This window comes from Diceros bicornis, chromosome 8, assembly GCF_020826845.1.
Source record: "Diceros bicornis minor isolate mBicDic1 chromosome 8, mDicBic1.mat.cur, whole genome shotgun sequence".
In the NCBI taxonomy this organism is placed as follows: domain Eukaryota; kingdom Metazoa; phylum Chordata; class Mammalia; order Perissodactyla; family Rhinocerotidae; genus Diceros; species Diceros bicornis.
The window spans coordinates 5,128,000-5,141,894 of NC_080747.1; the positions used below are offsets into that span (position 1 = coordinate 5,128,000).

Genomic DNA, 13,895 nt, shown 5'->3' on the forward strand with positions numbered 1-13,895 from the left:
ACAGAAAGCAAGGAAATGTTCAAAAAATGTTGGGGATATGTCAAAAGGACAGAGAAGCCAGCTTGAATGGGCTCCTGCTGGCAAATCAGGGGCAGTTTGATCATCAGAACAAATAATGGTAGTAACCACTACCACCCATTGAATAATGGGAAATTGTGAGTTCTCATAAATATGAATACACGAATAAGGTAAATGCTTGATGAAGCAGAATATTTACATAGTTTCAAAGTACCTCACTACAGAATGCTTATTGCTTACAAAGGTGGGAAGAATAACTCTGTGGTGGAGAAGGCTTTGATGTGGCCAGCGGGAGCCCTTTCAAGCTGGCTTCTGTGTCCTTTTGACGTATCCTGGTCATTCTTTGGACACATCCTTGCTTTCTATCATGACAAGATGTTCTAGATACATCTTGTGCTCTCCTTGCCCCGGCTCTGGAACTGGCCATTTCTTCAAACACCGTCTTAAGCCAGTGATCCAAGTGAGCACGATGAGTAATGGGACAGATTGACCTCGTGTGCCATCTGATCAGATGCAGTGAGAAGAACATTGCATCACTGCTGTGATATTCTTGCCAAAGATACGTAACCCAGACCCAAGCATGAGGAAACATCAGACAGACTCACACTGAAGGAAATCCTACAAAATAACAGCCTGTAACCTTCAGAAGTGTCAAGGTCATGGAAGGCTGGGAAACACTGAGGAACTGTTCTTGGTTGAAGAAGACAGAAGAGATATGAGAAGTAAATACAGCGGTGATGCTTTTTTTGCTATAAAAGTAATCCTTTTGCTTTAAAAGACATTATTAGAACAATTGGTAAAACTTGAATGGGGTCTTCAGATGAGATGGTTGTGGTGTATCGGTGCTAATTTTCTGCCTTCGGTGGTTGCATTGTGATTATGTGGGGGCATGTTATTTGTAGGACGTTCACACTGTGTGAGTGTGATCAGGGTGGGGGATCAGCAGGTCGGCGGCTTATTCTCAGATTGTTCAGAAAAATAAATTTCTTTGTATTCTACTTCTAAGTTTTCTATAAGTTTGAGAATTCTGTAATTTTCCAAATTTAAAAAGTTTTAAAAATGATTAATAAAGGAAAACTAAAGACCTTTTTAAAAGTTTAATGTCATCTCTCTGGAATGTAACCATCAGTCTCCACCTCTTACTAAGCATTTTTCATGAACAACAGCAAATAACCTCTGGTCTGTAGCTTGACAATATGTTTCTGATTTTCTTTGTCAGGAGGTTCTTGTCACATACTTCTGCCTGCCTCTTTTCCTTTTGGTCAAAGATTATTAATAAAATCACTATTGTTATTAACTAAATATATATAAATATGTTGTTAAAATCAATAACTTGCAATAACTATTGCATGTTCTTTGCCTTAAAATAACGTATTTGAGAGGTTTATGGACAAAATCTGTCCGAGTTCCTCGCTGCGGGCACAGAAGCTGACCCTGGCCAGTTAAGAGGTCCCAGAATCACAGGGAGGGCTAGAGAAAAGATGACATTTCCAGGAGCTGCCCACACTGCAGAACTGGCCTGAAAGCAGCCTTTCCAGGCCTCTGAGCGCAGGACACTGCCGTTTATCATGTTCTCTTCTGCCCAGCACCTCAACTTCACCATCGCTGCCATCAGCTCCATGCTGAGGCCTTCCACAGAGAGAGCCAGCTAGCTCTTTGAACCTTTCCTTTGCTTCGCTAGCTCTTAGTCAAACCTTGCATGGGTGAATCTGATTGGTGGATCCTAGGTCACATGACAGCACTCTAGCTGCAAGAGAATCTAGTACTCTCAACTTAAACAGGGGTAGATAGATTTGCCACCTATCAAGATGCATAAGTGATGAATTCCCCAGACATAAAAAGGGATAGAGTTGTTGAATGGCCAAAATGAATGACAAGTATCCGCTACAAAGTGATTATGGAGGCAGATACTGACTAAATGTGGCTTAAGCAATATGGCTTTGTATCTCCCACAATCCCAGAGCTATGTGGATCTGAGTCATTTCAGCAGCCAGGGCCTCCAAGCACTATTCACATAGAATATGATATAAGCAGCACTTCCTGGGGCTGTGCAGTGGGTCATCACTGCCAGCCACTCAGTGAAGTTAAAGATCTTCTATGAGCCTCTTCACTTTGTCCTCCTGATTGCACAATGGCTGCTGCAGCTCCAAGCATCACATCCTCACACAACAATGCCAGGTCCTGAAAGAAGGTGGGAAGGGTGGGTTTCCACAGCTATGTGTCTTTTTTTTAATCGGAGGAAAATCCTTCCCAGCTAAGGTCGTCATATACATACATCACATACAGTTGTGCAGGTTGTGCACTGCACAGCTCTAGGGGGTACCATTCATGTTATAGTCTTTGCACCTTGATAAAGTTCTTATGGCAGTTTTCCTGCAGATGCCACTACTGGGTCTTGAGGAAGGGTGTCTTTTCCTAATTTGCAGGAATGTGCCCTGAGGGCTGGCTTTGGCCTTGTTCTCAGAAGCCACCAGCCCATCTCCTCAAAAGTCCCAGTGGCAAAGGGAGCAAGGATTGGGCGAGGAGCCCACGTCCCCCGAGTACATCCCTGCTGCACGCCTGAACAAGACCAGGGCTCTGTGACGGAGAAGGAAGAGGGGGATGGCAGCTGGATGGGCAGCATCAGTGTCTGCCCTAGTAACAACCCGGAAACCAGGAGATGTGGTCCAAGAGGAGGGTGCTTGACTGAATGATTCAGAGGTGAAGGAGCCTGGGGTGAAGACAAGACCCCCGGTGGCCAAGGCGAGGAGAAGGGTGCACTGGAGACCAGGAAGTCGGGGCCTGGGGCGGCCCTGCTGTGGAGTGTGTCACCCTGTGAGCACCCGGGGCGACGGCAGGACTTGGGGTGGAGAGGCAGGAAGCAGGTGTCCAAGTCCACGGGGAGTGACGCTGGGGGTGGAGGGTGCAGCTGGGCAGCAAGTGCTTCAAAGGGGCAAGGAGCAGTGTGGCCAGAGGGCGGGGCACGGGTGGACAGTGGCACGCCAACCCCTTGCCAAACCCAGGGGTAGGTGTGGGGTCTGCTGGTGGAGCAGAGCGCTGTTTCTGAGCACAGAACGAGCCATGTTACGGGAAGCTGTGGTGGAGAGCAGCTCTTTAGGCCCCCTGCTACTCGAGGCACTGAGAGGACAGTGTGGGTGACAGGCCTGGGGAGCTTACTCCTGAGTACAGGCTGAGCCTAGTGGACAGGGCATGTGACTTGCTGTACTCAGCCAGGCCATGGTAGCCCCAGCGCCCACGGTGGCCCCACGCCTACAGCACCTGACGTTCTGGAGGAGGTGAAGGTGCACCGTCCCTGCTCAGGAACAGAGCTTAGCCAAATCAGCAGCAGGGGTGCGGGCGACAGCCCCAGGACCAGGAGAGCCACCAGCTCCAGGGTTGCTTCTCCTGCTGGAAAAAATCAAACAAAACTGAGGGGTTCGTCTGGGAAATGGCTGCTGCTTGCTTTCCCAAGCATGATAGTGAAGAAATGTTTGACTTGGATTAAATACTTTGTTTTTTAAAAAAATTCTGGAAGCAACCCAAGTGTTCATCCACGGATGAATGGATAAGCAGAATGTGGTGTGTCCATACAGAGGAACATTATTCAGCCTTAAAAAGGAAGGAAATTCTGACACAGGCTACAACATAGATGGACCTTAAAAGACATTGTGCTCAGTGATGTAAGCCAGTCCCCGTAGCCACCTTCATACAGAAAGTAGAATGGTGGTTGCCAGGTGCTGGGAGAGGTTGTTGAACGGGTGCAGGGTTTCATTTTTACCAGATGAAACAGGTTTGGAGATTGGTTGCACAACAATGTGAATATACTTAATAATACTGAACTGCACACTTAGAAATGGTTAAGATCATATAAGTTTTATGTTATGTGTTTCTTCTACAATAAAAAAAAATTTCTCCTTTGACCTAGTAATCCTAGGTTAAAAATGGAATCCATTTTTGGAAAATTATCTGAGCTTAAGACAAAGCTTTGTGCATGAAAATGTTAACTATAGTATACTTTTTAAAAACAAAAATAGGAAGAACTATATCTTTAATAATGAGCAGATGTTGGTACACTCATTCCAATGAATTCCTTGCAGCCATGAAAAAATGTTGGCTGCGCAGCACTCTGGACAGCGTTCACGTCATCCACAAGTGGGAGGAAGGAAAACCCGACATCCGGACAGACTGAGGGGCTGTCTGCCTTTAGACTTGACTTTTACCGCCTTTTCTTCTTGGGCCAAGAATTGTGACATTGCAGAAATAATAGTTAAAAAATAAAAGATAAAAAAAAAAAAGAAAAAAGAAAAGGGGGCCGGCCCCGTGACGTAGCAGTTAAGTGCACATGCTCCACTTTGGTGGCCCAGGGTTCCCAGGTTCGGATCCCGGGCGCGCACCGACGCACAACTCGTCAAGCCATGCTGTGGCGGCGTCCCATATAAAGTGGAGGAAGATGGGCACAGATGTTAGCCCAGGGCCGGTCTTCCTCAGCAAAAAAGAGGAGGCTTGGTGTCAGATGTTAGCTCAGGGCTGGTCTTTCTCACAAAAAAAAAAAAAGAAAAAAATTGCTGGCTGGACATGGCTTTTGCTTCACAAGTATCTGAACCCAGGTGCCCCCCAGGGAGTGGTAAACTCCAGAGAGGTGACCGTGGACTTCACCCAGGAGGAATGGGCCGTTCTGCATCCTTCTTGGGGCCTCTGAACAGAAAGGGGCTGACAGAGGACCGCAGGAGGCTGGTTTCTTGGAGCAGGGATCTGTTCTCCAGAGCAGACATAATCTCCCCGTTGGAGTAGGGCGGGGAGCCATGATGAGTTGAAGAGAATTCCAGGGCAACCGTGCACTTGCCAGAAAAAGAATCTCCTTCAAAGCAGGACGTTCGATGGAGACCGTCCTGTGGGATGAAAATAGACAGACTGACTGAGGATGGGCCCTGTTGCCTTCGTGAGGAGAGGCTGGGAATTGGGAGGACCCGTCAGAGAAGCCCCAGGACGCTTGAGGGAAGTGGCATGCTGTTACTTTCATACTCCAGCAGTCTGGGTTCTTAGCTGGTGTTGAGTGGTTTAGAAAGGCTGAGAGACCTGGAGAACTAGATTCAGGGCGTGTAGCTGGAAACCTCTCCTACATCCCGGCTGCAAAACCCTTGCGAGTTTCTCCAGGTCCCCTCTTTGCGTCAGTTGTCCGACTCCCCGTCTGGGGCGAGGGCAGAGTCCGGGGAACTCAGGCGGGTGCCTGCGCCCCAGCCACACGCGAGGCCGGCAGCGAGGGCTCTGGGGTGTGCAGCACTTCTCTAGGCTCTGCCTCCTGCCGTGAATAAGCTGGGCGATTTGTCATCACAGGATGGTGGCTAATTTGTGAAGCAGCAAGAAGAGAGAAAAAACGATTTCCACTCTGATCACACTTCCAGCTCCCCCATGTCACATTAACTTGACTTTTCCTGCTTTGCTTAAACATGTATCTGTTCCTATCTAACCTAACGCAGCTCTCCGTCTTGTAAAAACCTGTGCCGTCCCCTCCCCAGCGAGGGGTAAACCAAAGCCTCATGGCGGTGTGTCCACCGCCAAGTGCAGGGTCTCTCAGTGATGCCCGTTTCTGCTGGTGAAGAGTATTCAAACGTGAGAGGAGGCTTCGACTGCTGAGGATTCAACAAATGATGGGGGTCTCAACACCAGGCCAGATTACTGACCTGACACCCAAGACTCACTTGAGTCACTTTGGTTGCTTTCTAGACAGTTTCATGACTATAAACATTGGCGATGTGGACTGTTGTTCACTGGCGATTCTAATCCTTACTTGTAACTAATTTCCTCTCTAAGTCTGTTACTGTGTTTTATGATCTTTGTGGGAAAATAAAAGTACCATTAAAAACATGCTACTTGAAAAAACGTGTTTGGAGAGATGGAGGAGGCAGGGTTTGACGAGTGGCTACATGACTGACTGGCTGGCTGGCTGGCTGGATGGATGGATGCATGTCCCACAAGCTCCCCTTGGGTCCAGGACAGGGTGGCACTCACTTTGTGCTGACAAATAAACAAAAGCAGGGGCTGTGCATCAGCCATCGGGCTGGCACAAGGTGGGCATTCAGGAAATGGCCTGTGAATGGATTCCTACCAACTGCCCTGTGTCGTTTTCATCTGCATCTCTCCACTGGGCAGGCAACGAGCATTAAGTGACAAATCAGCGAATTATTCAGTGTGCGTGTGTGTGTGTGTGTGTGTGTGTGTGTGTTGGGGGGGTGGGTGGATGGGGGTGGAGTACTGAGGTTTTAAGGAAATAATCAGTTTCTCTGAGACCAGGATCATTTCACGAGCATTTTATTAAGCAGAGGGCCATCAGCAGGCTCAGCCCACGGGAACGCTTGCCCACAAGGGCTTTCTGGGAGCCAGGGGCCCGCTCGCCGACCCTGCCGTGCCCCCTTCAGGAAGCTGGGTCTGCGGGGCCTCATTTGGGTCCCGCCTGCTGGAAGTACATGTGGCAGGTAGACGTGAGTGCAGCCACAAACACGATGAACTCGCTGAAGTCCACCTCCGCGTCTCCATTGGCATCCAGGTCCTTGAGCAGTCTGTCCACGGCGTCCTTGTCCTTCCCACTCTAGAGGACACAGGCCCAGGGTCAGCAAGGAGGGCGCCTGCGCGGGGCTTCAGCCTCAGCCTCAGCCCAGCGGCGCTGCCGGGCAGAGGGAAGGGAAACCCAGCGTGTGCGCTTTGCTGTCCTGCGGGCTCGGTGCCGGGGCCGGCTGTGCGCCCCAGACATGCGGCAGCCCTGGAAAGAACACTCGGGCTCTAGAAGCTGGGAGCTGCCCTAACGTAGGTGACGTGACGTGAGCTACCCTGTAGTTGTTTAGGCCAGCTCTGGATTGCGCTATGCTGTGCAGGAGGGAGTGCTGATTTTACTTTTATGTTTTGAATGGCATTGTCTTTGGATCGTGTCATTGCTTTAAAATGATGATTATTCCCAGGAAACGCACTCACTCATGCTCTGTCCTGGGCGCGCCACTGGCTTTGTGGGTGTTACCTTATTAAAACTCTTTGTATTACCTTTATGGGACACCCATCTCATGCTGGCCCCCAGCTAGTTGCTTTACATGAACCTGTAGTCCTCACGCCCACCAGGCAAGGAGATGCATCAGCTGGGTGCAGATGAAGAAGATAAGGCCCAGAGGGCCCAAGAGACCTGCTGGAGACACCTGGGAGACCAGGCCTGGAGCCACAGAGTCCCTGCTCTCCCCTCTGCTAGGGCACCTGGCTCAGGGCCCCAAGGCCCCAGGTCATCTTTGAGAGGGCCCGTGGGGGTCTCTGAGAGCCTGAGCCTGCTCATGTGACAGTCAGTACGAGAGCACTGTCCTGAGGAGGGGACCAAGGGCCACCACAATGCAGATCTGAAAAGCAGCAGCAGGGGGCGCTGGCGGCCCAGCCCTGGTACTGACAAATTCAATGGCAGTGTGCCCTGCAGCATCAAAAGTGAGGTTCATGAAGTTTGTAGCTGGTCAGCCACCCAGTATTTCTGAATCTCCGACTGTGCCAGGCGCTGGGCTGTGGACGCTGCGGAGCGCAGTGCTGCTCCAGCTTGGCTGGGCTGCAGCATCTGCTGGCGGCCCGGCCTGTTGAAGGGCCCGAGCCTCAACCTTTACCAGGTTCCCCGGGGATTCTGACCCAAGTCTGAGAATCCCCTGCTCAGCCACTGGTTCTCAAAATGTGTTCCCGGGACCACCTGCATGAGGGGGGAGTTCAATGAGCATCAAAGTTTGAGAATGTATGCTATAACATTAAGTTCAATAAAAGTTAAATTGCATATAAATTAGAATTTACATCAATTCATTTACATCAACTTCCACATGAGGGAAGGCTGAGAGGAAGAGGGAGAGGGAGAGTGTGTTGGGGCGATTTCTTCCCTCCACGTTTCTGTACTTTTACATTTTCTACACAAACATATATTTATAACAGAGAAGAACAAATGAACTTTAAAAGTATATCTTCGTTGCATTCATATCTAGAAAAAGATACATATACTGAAGTGCTCAGTATCTTTGAATTGATACTTTAGCAGAAAACTTCAGGCTCCCATATTCGAGAATCAGCACCAGCACAGACCCCTTAGAGGGCAAGGGCAGGCAGACTTGGTAGGGCCTGGGGGCAGGGAGGAGGGAGAGTAGGGGCAGCTGGAGGGTGAAGAGCAGAGAGGAGGAGGAGGGAAGTGGGAAAAGGGAGCGGGGAGGAGGCAGCAGGAGGCAGAAGAGGGCGGGCCTCTCCTCAGAGGTCCCTGGGGAGACCCCCTTGTGGGCCTCCAGGCCCAAGGCTCTGGGCAGACGGGTGCCAGGATGGGACCTCCTCCCGTCCCTATTCCTCTCAGTCCCGCTGACGCCGGGTAACGGGGTCCCCGGGCCGGGGGGGGGGGCATGGGGCCTGGGAAGCAGAAGTGGAGCTGGCCTGTTTGTGGCCAGCAGCCTTGGAAAGGGACAGTTCCAGTTACAGCAAAGCTGGCCTCAGAGACGGCCCTGGGCTGGGGCCCTGTGCCTCCACCTCCCAGCCCCACTGCTCCTGTTCGCATCCCACGCTTTCCCGCTGGGCCCCCGCAGAGAAAGAATCCCAGTCACAGGAAAATTGGGGCTCCAACTCCATGTTTCAAGGATCGACCTGGCCACATCCTCTCCCTGCTCAGAAGCTCCGGAATCCCCAGGCCCTGAGGCAGCAGATCCATTCCCCGCCTCCGCCTCGCCTCCTCCTGCTCTCCCCTGGGGCTGCTCTTTAGAGCGTCTGGGTCTTGACCCTTTCTGTCCCTTCTGCCTTCCGCGCCCTCCTCTTTTTTCTCCCCCGCTCATCCTCCCTGGCCCTCCCCATGTTCCGCCATCAAGCCCACCCAGTCCCACCCCGTCCCCCAGGGCCCTGCACCCTGGGCCTCACCTGCAGGAAGCCCGGGAGCTCCTTCTCCATGAGCGTCTTTAGCTCCGCCTTGGTCAGGCTCTGCTTGTTGCCCTCGGCACCCGAGTACCGGGCGAAGACATCGATAATCATGCCCATGGCTGTCTCCAGTTCTGTCATGGTGCTGGATGTGGACCCTCCTTCCTCCTGGGGGCTGGCGTGGCTGAGGAAATGTCCCACGGGAGGCCTCTTGGCCCTTTATAAGGCCTAGCCTCGTATTGACACAGAGGGTGGGACAAACATGGCTGGAGTGTTCAATAGACCCGCCCCTCCCCGTTCTGTGTTGCTCAGTTCTGATGAAACGCTTTGCGGCAACTTCCTGGAACCTTCCCCCAGGCCAGGGTACCGGCCACCTTGGTGCACCCACCCTTTACTGTGCTTCCCTGTGTCTTGGGGTCATCACTGAGTTACATTGGTGTCCCCCACCCTGGGGGTCTAGGGGGGTCTCTGGGGTAAGTGGGTGCCTGGTGAGTATTTGCTGAGTAATGAATGAGTGTCCCCACCCATCATGTGGCCCCTGTCTGTGTAGATATCAGATGGGCCTCTGGCACTCAGTGGGCGGACACGAGGAAATGCTGTTTGAGGGAATGAATGTTGGAATGAACAGCTATGCTCCTGTAGCCCACTTTTCAGAACACCCTGTGAGTCATTCAGTGCACCAGCTTACACCTCGGCCCTGCTCCCCAACCCTGCAGCCGTTACAGGGGTTAGACAAGGCGAGGGCTCCTCTCCGCCGCTGCGTGTGTCAGGATGGCTCTGCGCCTGGGGTGGAGGTCAAGTTTGCACCCCTTTCCCACTATCCCCAGGGGTGGGCACGCGGAGGTGGAGTTGGAGGTGTTTGTCGCTGGGAAAGCCTGCGGGGCCTGGGCTGCCCAGTGTGGTTGCAGCGGGAGAGCCTGGACAAGACTCTGAGGTCAGGGTAGGGGGACAGAAATCAAGCCGCGTCCACAACGGGCTTAGCACCAGCCTGGCACTCACCCAGAGCAGCCAGTCTTACAACAGCCGACTCTCCTTTGGACACATCGCTGTTTTCCAGGTTTCCTGCAAGGGAGGCTCAGCGTGGCCCCACTGGTGATCATTGGTGAACAGGAAAAGGTCTGCTCCACTCACTCCTGCGAAGGGCAGTTCCCTCTTAGGATGAGATGCCATCGGGTCCCCAGGGCCTCCCAAAGGAATCCATTAACCAGGACCTTATCAGCACAACAAAAGGAGAGCTGACCCCAGGCAAGAAGCGCTCCTTAGGGGGTCCTTCACTCTAAGTCGCAGGAGAGGGACCACAACACAGGTGGGAGCTGCTCCCCACCCCTGACGTTCCACTCCACCAGGCTGCCCCCGCTAGAGCAACCCATTCGCAAGCCCTACCGGAAAGGGGGCCGGCCCCTGGAGCCGCTTCTCAGAGGACGGGTCCTCATTGCCGAGAAAGGGTTCTGGAGGACCCGTTGTGTCAGAGCACCTGTTAAAGAAAAAAATATTCTGACACTTGTTAAAACAGAAGGAAGACAGTTCAAGACTGTTGCACCAGGAGTCAGGACTATCGCAATAGGGGCGAGGGGCCTGGTCTCAACTCTGAATATGACAGGAACAGCTGGGCATTTGTAGCTGAGGAGCAGAGTGAGGGAGTCAGTGGATGGAAAATTACTAAGAGGAGACCTCAAGCGTTGGGGGATTCTTGCTAAAGCGAGGCCAAGGGCTTACACACCAAAAGTGGGGATGAGGAACCTGGTCAGATATCAGCAGTGGGGAAGTGACTTAGCTTCGGCTGGGCTAGGCAGGCTGAAGACAGGACGGGGCCCAAGGATGAGGCTGAATCGTAAAGAGGGCTCAGAGGAGCCCGACTACAGTTTGGTCAAGGAGAGTCTGTCAGACCCAGAGGACAGCTCCCAGACCTGCTAGGCGAGCACATGGGACAGAAAAGGGCCAGGCCTGGGGCTGCCTTCACGGTGGCAACTGCCTTACCGGGCCTGGCTGCTGGCTGGGAGGGGCTGGCGCGTGCCCAGGGGAGGCGCTGCTGAGAGAGGCTGCGGGGGCCTGCGGCAGGCCAGGGGGCAGGGCCTTCAGTCACCGTGATCAGGCACGCTCACACCCTGCACTCCCACCTCTTTGCTAAAAATGGATGCGTTTCTTCAGAAAGTTTCGTTATAAATGTGTGTTTTCTTCAAAATCTTGTTTTCAAACTTATTGCAAAAGTAAAGCAGGCCCACTCAAAGACCTCTCTAGGTGGAGATCTGTGTAGGGTTAAAAAAAAAAGTGGTTAGCTCACTGTTGTTAGAGTGACACAAACAGAAAACAATGCCTGTTAGAGATCACTAAATGCCTGGCCTCCTCAGCAGACAGTCTTTCTGTGGGCGGATAACTATTTTCCAGACTGGGTCTTAACTCTATTAAAAATTTAGCAGCAATTGCATTTATCTGGAAGCTATTTTCTTTCCAAAAGGAGATTGTGAATTGCATCATGCAGAAAACCCTTCTCTCTGCCCCTGACCATGTTGGGGTCATTTTTCTTCCCACCCCCCCGGGGTCGCGGGTGCCAGGGTCCCCTTTACAGCAGCGAGACTCTGTGGGGTCCCGGAGTAATCGTCTAACAAGTGATGTCACCGCACAGGGGAGAGGGCCGCAGGCGGTCAGGAGGAACAGAGGACGCAGAGGCCTTGGCCCTCACCCAGGGCCACGCGTCTTCGGAGGGCCTCTAGCCTTCCCCTGCATGCTCCAGGTCACCCATGGACATCTGGGCACGGGGCCCCCTCACGTCCAGTGTCAAAGGTCAGATGAAGAACCTCTGACCTTCCTACACATTAAGCAGGGTAAGGAGGAACGACAAAGGGGCCCCAGGTCATCACCACCCAGGAGGCCCTGGCCAGTAGACAAAAGGCCACCGCCCCCCAGAAGCCAAGGGGCTGCCCGACTTCTGCCACAGAGGATGGGCCGTGGGAAGAGTCTCCTGCGGGCCCAGGCGCGTGCTGGGGTCGGGAGGTTTGGGAGGAGCACGGTATGCGGCGGGGCAGGCGCGGCGCGGGCTGCTGCGTCTGGTCAGGTGAGGGGTTCTGAGGAGGAGAGCGCCTGCGCTCAGCAAGCACAGCCGAAGTCCCTTCGTGTGTGGCCCCAGGTCAGCACAGGCCCAAACCACTTGGGCCTGTTGTGTAGCAAGTTGCTACACTTGTTGTGTAGCAAGTTCATGTGGGTCACCCGGGCTCCTGCGCTGGGCTGGGGGACGCATGATGGGAGAGACTCGAACCCTGACCTCAGGGGTGCCAGCCAGAGATGGGGAGGCGAGGGGGAGGTGACTGAGGAGGGGAGGAGCAGAGGGGCAAGGAGAACCCGGGCCAGAACAGCACCTAAAGGACGCAGTGGGGTTTGGAGTGGGAGGGGGGCTTGGAGGAGGCAGCGCCGCGGGACGTGGGGCAGCAAGGGAACAGAGGCAGGAAGAACTGACACTCTGGGAAAGCGGGAAGTTGGGGTGGGCTGGAGAGGACAGAAGGGCGTAGGCCAGGAAAGGCCCTGCAGGCTGGCCTCCCCTGGACCCTATCTCCTAGGCCTGGGCCTTGCAGCCCTGGCTGCACAGCACAGCCCCTGGGCTCTTTATTTATGTATTATATTTTTATTTATTTATTTTTTTGTGAGGAAGATCAGCCCTGAGCTAACATCTGCCAATCCTCCTCTTTTTTTGCTGAGGAAGACTGGCCCTGGGCTAACATCCGTGCCCATCTTTCTCTACTTTATATGGGACGCCGCCACAGCAAGGCTTGCCAAGCGGTGCATTGGTGCGCACCCAGGATCTGAACCGGTGAACCCCAGGCCACCCACTGCAGTGGAGCGCGCGCACTTAACCACTTATGCCACCGGGCAGGCCCACCCCCTGGGCTCTTTAAATGCCAGCTGTCTGGGCCCCACTCACCCAGAGCTGCCAAGATTTCACTGGGCTGGGCTGGCCCAAAGCTTCCCCGGGGACCCTGCTGTGCAGCCAGCTCAAGACCAGTGGCCTGGAAGGTTTTCAGCTGGGAAGAGACGTGGTTGGATTTGCCTGTTTTTTTTTGCTGAGGAAGATTAGCCCTGAGCTAACATCTGTTGCCAGTCTTCCTCTACTCTCTGATGAGTAGTGTAGGTCCACGCCCGGGATCTGAACCTGTGAACCCGGGCCGCCGAAGTGGAGTGCACTGAAGTTAACCACTATGCCATGGGGCCAGCCCTGGATTTGCCTTTTGAGGTCGACTCCACAGCTGGTGTGAGACATGGACGAGGAGGGTGAGGCTGGAGGCAGGGAGGCCAGATAGGAGGCCGCAGAGTAAGGAGCCCTCCAGCCATACAAGTTCAGGGGCCCTGCAGCTGCCTGCCCAAAGGACATTTGGGAGCTGGCAGAGGCCTCGCCAGGGAGCAGAATAGAGACGAAGAGGGGGGCCTCACCATCTGATGTAGCCTCCATGCTTGGCAGAAGGGGAAATTGAGGCTCAGAGTGAGGATGTGGGTGAACAAGCCCAGGCTCCTTGTCTCCTCTCCACTCTTGTTGCACAAAGAGCTCTGGGATCAAACTGGTTTTATTTATTTATTTTTTTGTGAGGAGATCGGCCCTGAGCTAACATCTGCCAATCCTCCTCTTTTTGCTGAGGGATACTGGCCCTGGCATAACATCCGTGCCCACCCTCCTCCACTTTATATGGGACGTCGCCACAGCATGGCTTGCCAAGCAGTGCATCAGTGCGCGCTCGGGATCCAAGCCGGTGAACCCCGGGCCGCCGCAGCTGAGTGCACACACTTAACCGCTTGCGCCACCGGGCCGGCCCCTCAAACTGGTTTTATCCTTGATAAAGTCGCAAATATTTGATGAGGGAGGAGGTTGAGAGAGTTGAGGAAATGAGTTTCTCAGGGACAAGCTGAATGTCAGAGGTCACGTACCACGTAGCTGTGAGGGCAGGGACCTCATCTTACCCTCGACACACAGCTCCTGGGGAAGGCGGCAGTGAGCCCTGGACCCAGGAGTGGCCACTTGCAAA

At 53.3% G+C, this 13,895-nt stretch overlaps 1 protein-coding gene across 1 annotated transcript; it reads right to left on the reverse strand.

Annotated features, from left to right (window-relative positions):
• Positions 1 to 6,290: 6,290 nt before the first annotated feature.
• Positions 6,291 to 9,150, reverse strand: S100P (S100 calcium binding protein P). Its single transcript, XM_058546682.1, has 2 exons — positions 8,893 to 9,150; positions 6,291 to 6,583 (listed from the first exon to the last, which is right to left on the reverse strand). Exons 1-2 carry the CDS (start codon positions 9,028 to 9,030, stop codon positions 6,434 to 6,436), a joined length of 288 nt encoding a protein of 95 aa, XP_058402665.1. The 5' UTR covers positions 9,031 to 9,150; the 3' UTR covers positions 6,291 to 6,433.
• Between the last annotated feature and the right edge of the window lie 4,745 nt (positions 9,151 to 13,895).

Bases quoted from the DNA above. Each gene is read 5' to 3' on its own strand.
- S100P (XM_058546682.1), bottom strand. From the start codon at position 9,030: ATGACAGAACTGGAGACAGCCATGGGCATGATTATCGATGTCTTCGCC. The intron at 6,584-8,892 runs GTGAGGCCCAGG...TGTGTCCTCTAG, and splicing joins AGCTCCCGGGCTTCCTGCAG to AGTGGGAAGGACAAGGACGC.